This window comes from Octodon degus, unplaced genomic scaffold (assembly GCF_000260255.1).
Source record: "Octodon degus isolate 3935 unplaced genomic scaffold, OctDeg1.0 scaffold00164, whole genome shotgun sequence".
NCBI lineage: Eukaryota > Metazoa > Chordata > Mammalia > Rodentia > Octodontidae > Octodon > Octodon degus.
The window spans coordinates 5,821,896-5,824,859 of NW_004524740.1; the positions used below are offsets into that span (position 1 = coordinate 5,821,896).

A 2,964-nucleotide genomic window follows, 5' to 3' on the forward strand; every position below is an offset into this window, starting at 1 on the left:
GTTTGTAAATAGGATATCAAGTTCGCATCTTGTACAGCAATTAACCACTGAGAGGAATGTATGCAATGTGTTAATTATTGAAACTGTCCTACCAATTTGATTTGAAACTGTCTCATTGCTATTTGTTTATCAATGAAATTATGGGAAAAAAATTTTAAAAATGTATTTGTGACAGGGGCTTCACAGACTCATAGTGATCCTCCCACTTTCAGCCTCCCCAGTGCTGGGATTGTAGCCTTAATTTTCTGTAAGCAAAGAAATACAATTATCTTATAAAAATTATGTTATAATTAAAACAAGGAGATGCCAAAGTCTCAGTTTTGAATACAAGACATAGTCTTTCATTTATTTTACTTTTCCTGTTTCCAAAGTATTCTAACCTTTATTGTATTGTATTTTATTTTTATAACATCTTCTTGGGTGATATTATTGTCCCTTCTGTACACATGATGAAACTGCAATACAGGACTCTCAGATTGTTCTAAGCTTAACTGAAGGCCCAGAGTTTTTTTGTTTGTTGGTTTGGTTTTTAAAAAAAAAATAATAATACAGGGTCTCACTATGCAGTTCAGACTTGTAGTGATCCTCCTGTCTCAGCCTCCCTAGCGCTGGGATTATAAGCATATATCACCACGGTTCCAGGGCTGGTATGGCATGCAGTAGTAGGGATTGTACTCTGGCCCTTGTTGCCAGGCAGGTGCTTAATGCTGCCAGGCTATCTTCCCAACCCTCAGTGCAGAGTTTCTGCAGCAAATATACACTGCCTTCACAGTAGCATGGGAGGAAAATGCTCAGGAGAGTGTTTGATTTTTTAATTTTGTTTTATTTTTGGCACCAGGAATCAAACTCGGGACCTTATGCTTACCAGGCAGGCTCTTATGCCACTGAGCTATCTCGTTGGCCCCTGATTTTTTTATGTCTGTTTTATTTGTTAATTTTTTACATGTAACCTGTTTGGACTGGGTTCTTGAGGACCAACGTTGCTGGATAAAGACTTTAGACTAAGAGATAAATTACTAGTTCAGAGACATGCAAAGGATATGTCTGGTTATTTCTAGATAACTACCAGAATGGCTTTGAAAATAGTGTAATAGTAAAGAGAACGAGGCACTTAAATATGGTTATTATTTTTTAAGCTGTCAACTCTTTGTGATCCTGGAAAACAAAACACAAGCGAACCATTTCAGGCCACTCAAGGAACCAAGGACAGTTTGGAAAGGAAAAAAAACCAAGATAGTAGGTAGGTTCAACATTTTATTATTTGTGTCCCTATATCGTCAGACTCTGCTCTGACCATGTGGCTACTAAATGAACTTTATGTCTAGTGACAGAGGACCTGGGAGTAGTGAAAAGGATCAAGACAGAAGCAGATCTTATCAGATTCTTTCTGCCAAACAAATGAAAGAGCAATGTAATAGGAACTTGCAGTAGAGAGCAGAGGCAACATGGCTGGCTCCTTCACCAGGCAGAACTTATTTTTTGTCCAAAGAACAGTATCTTGCCTTTCCAAAACTGACCGAATAGTTTTCTTTTAAAAGGAAATTCCAGGTACTCCACTTGCCAGTGCTCCAGAAATCAAATTTACTGGAAAACAGGGTTTAACATACTCCTGCCAGCTTGAACCACTTGTGGTTCATGCGTGACTGTCCCATCAGGTAACATGGGACAGTCCCATGTGGTGGTACAAGCTGTCCAATAAGACAGTCATGCATATTGAGCTCCATCATGAATGTATTAAACTATCACTGACTCCACAGAAGTTGAACAGTATTATTATCCTGGAACGTGTGATTTCCTAATGAATGAAATGAATTGATATTAGCAGAAATCCTCTAGGAGTAGAGTATTTATGAGCACTGCATTTTAAATTATTTGTGTAAAACAAAATGTATTACACAAATTATTAAAGAGGACCAGCAAGATGGTTCAGCAGACTAAGCACCTGCGTAGGCAAGTGCAGGAACCGGAGTTCAGTCCCTCGCACCTCATACCACACTGGCCCTGCCTTCAGGAGCACTGGGCCAGCCACTGAGTCCAGGCATGAAGGCTCATGCCTATAATTCCAGTGCTGGGGAACCTGAAAACAGGATCTCTACAAGTTCGAGCTGTGCAGTGAGACCCTGTACCAAACACATTTAAATAATTAATTAAAGAAGCAGTAAGGGCTGGCCAGATAGCTCAGTGAACTAAAGTGCTTGATTAGGCAGACTGCAGGTGCCGGGGTTCGATCCCAGGAGTGCCGTGCTGGCCCCACCCCTGGGGGCACACTGAAACAGCAGTTGAGACTGGGCATGATGGCATGTGCCTGTAAATCCCAGCACTTGGGAGGCTGAAAACAGGAGGATCATTGCAAGTCCAGTCTATATAGTGAGACCTTGTAGTCCCTGTAGATTCTGTACCAAATGCAGAAAAAAAGAAGCAATAAATGCTTAATTTTAAAATTTTAAAAGTTGACATAACTGTTTTTAATCATCCACAAGATGATATTTTGAAGTAAATAACTCGTTGTGGAGAGTTTATTTCTAGGTAATTACAGTTGTATTGCTCGCTGCTTGCATGTGTGCTAGAGTACACGTGCATGCCTACTCCATGCTTTCAAGATTGATGTATAGTCCACTCGTGTGGGCACTATGGTGTATGATACAGGTAAGCACCATTCCCCTACTACTTCCTTTTTTTTTTTTTTTTTTTTGGTGGTACTGGGGATTGAACTCAGGACATTAGGCTTGCCCAGGCAGGTGCTTATGCCCTTGAGCTATCTCCCCAGCCTACTTCCTTTTTTTGTACTGATAATCAAACTCACAATCTCATGCTAGCCAGGCAGGTGCCACTGAGCTACATCCCCAGCCTTCCACTACTTCTGTAAGATTAAGATACTTAGAGTTTCGGGGCTGGTGAGATGGCTCAGGGGTCTAAAGTACCTACTTAGAACAAGCTTAGCAAAGCACAGAGACCTCGGTTCAA

The 2,964-nt window shown here is 40.7% G+C and overlaps 1 protein-coding gene across 1 annotated transcript in view; it reads left to right on the forward strand.

The window, feature by feature from the left end:
- Tex14 (testis expressed 14, intercellular bridge forming factor) overlaps positions 1-2,964 on the forward strand; it is a 110,975-nt gene that overhangs the window by 43,113 nt on the left and 64,898 nt on the right. Inside the window, exon 14 of the mRNA XM_023703170.1 lies at positions 1,137-1,240. Coding sequence (XP_023558938.1) covers positions 1,137-1,240 — 104 coding nt within the window. The remainder of the gene's footprint in view (positions 1-1,136; positions 1,241-2,964) is intronic.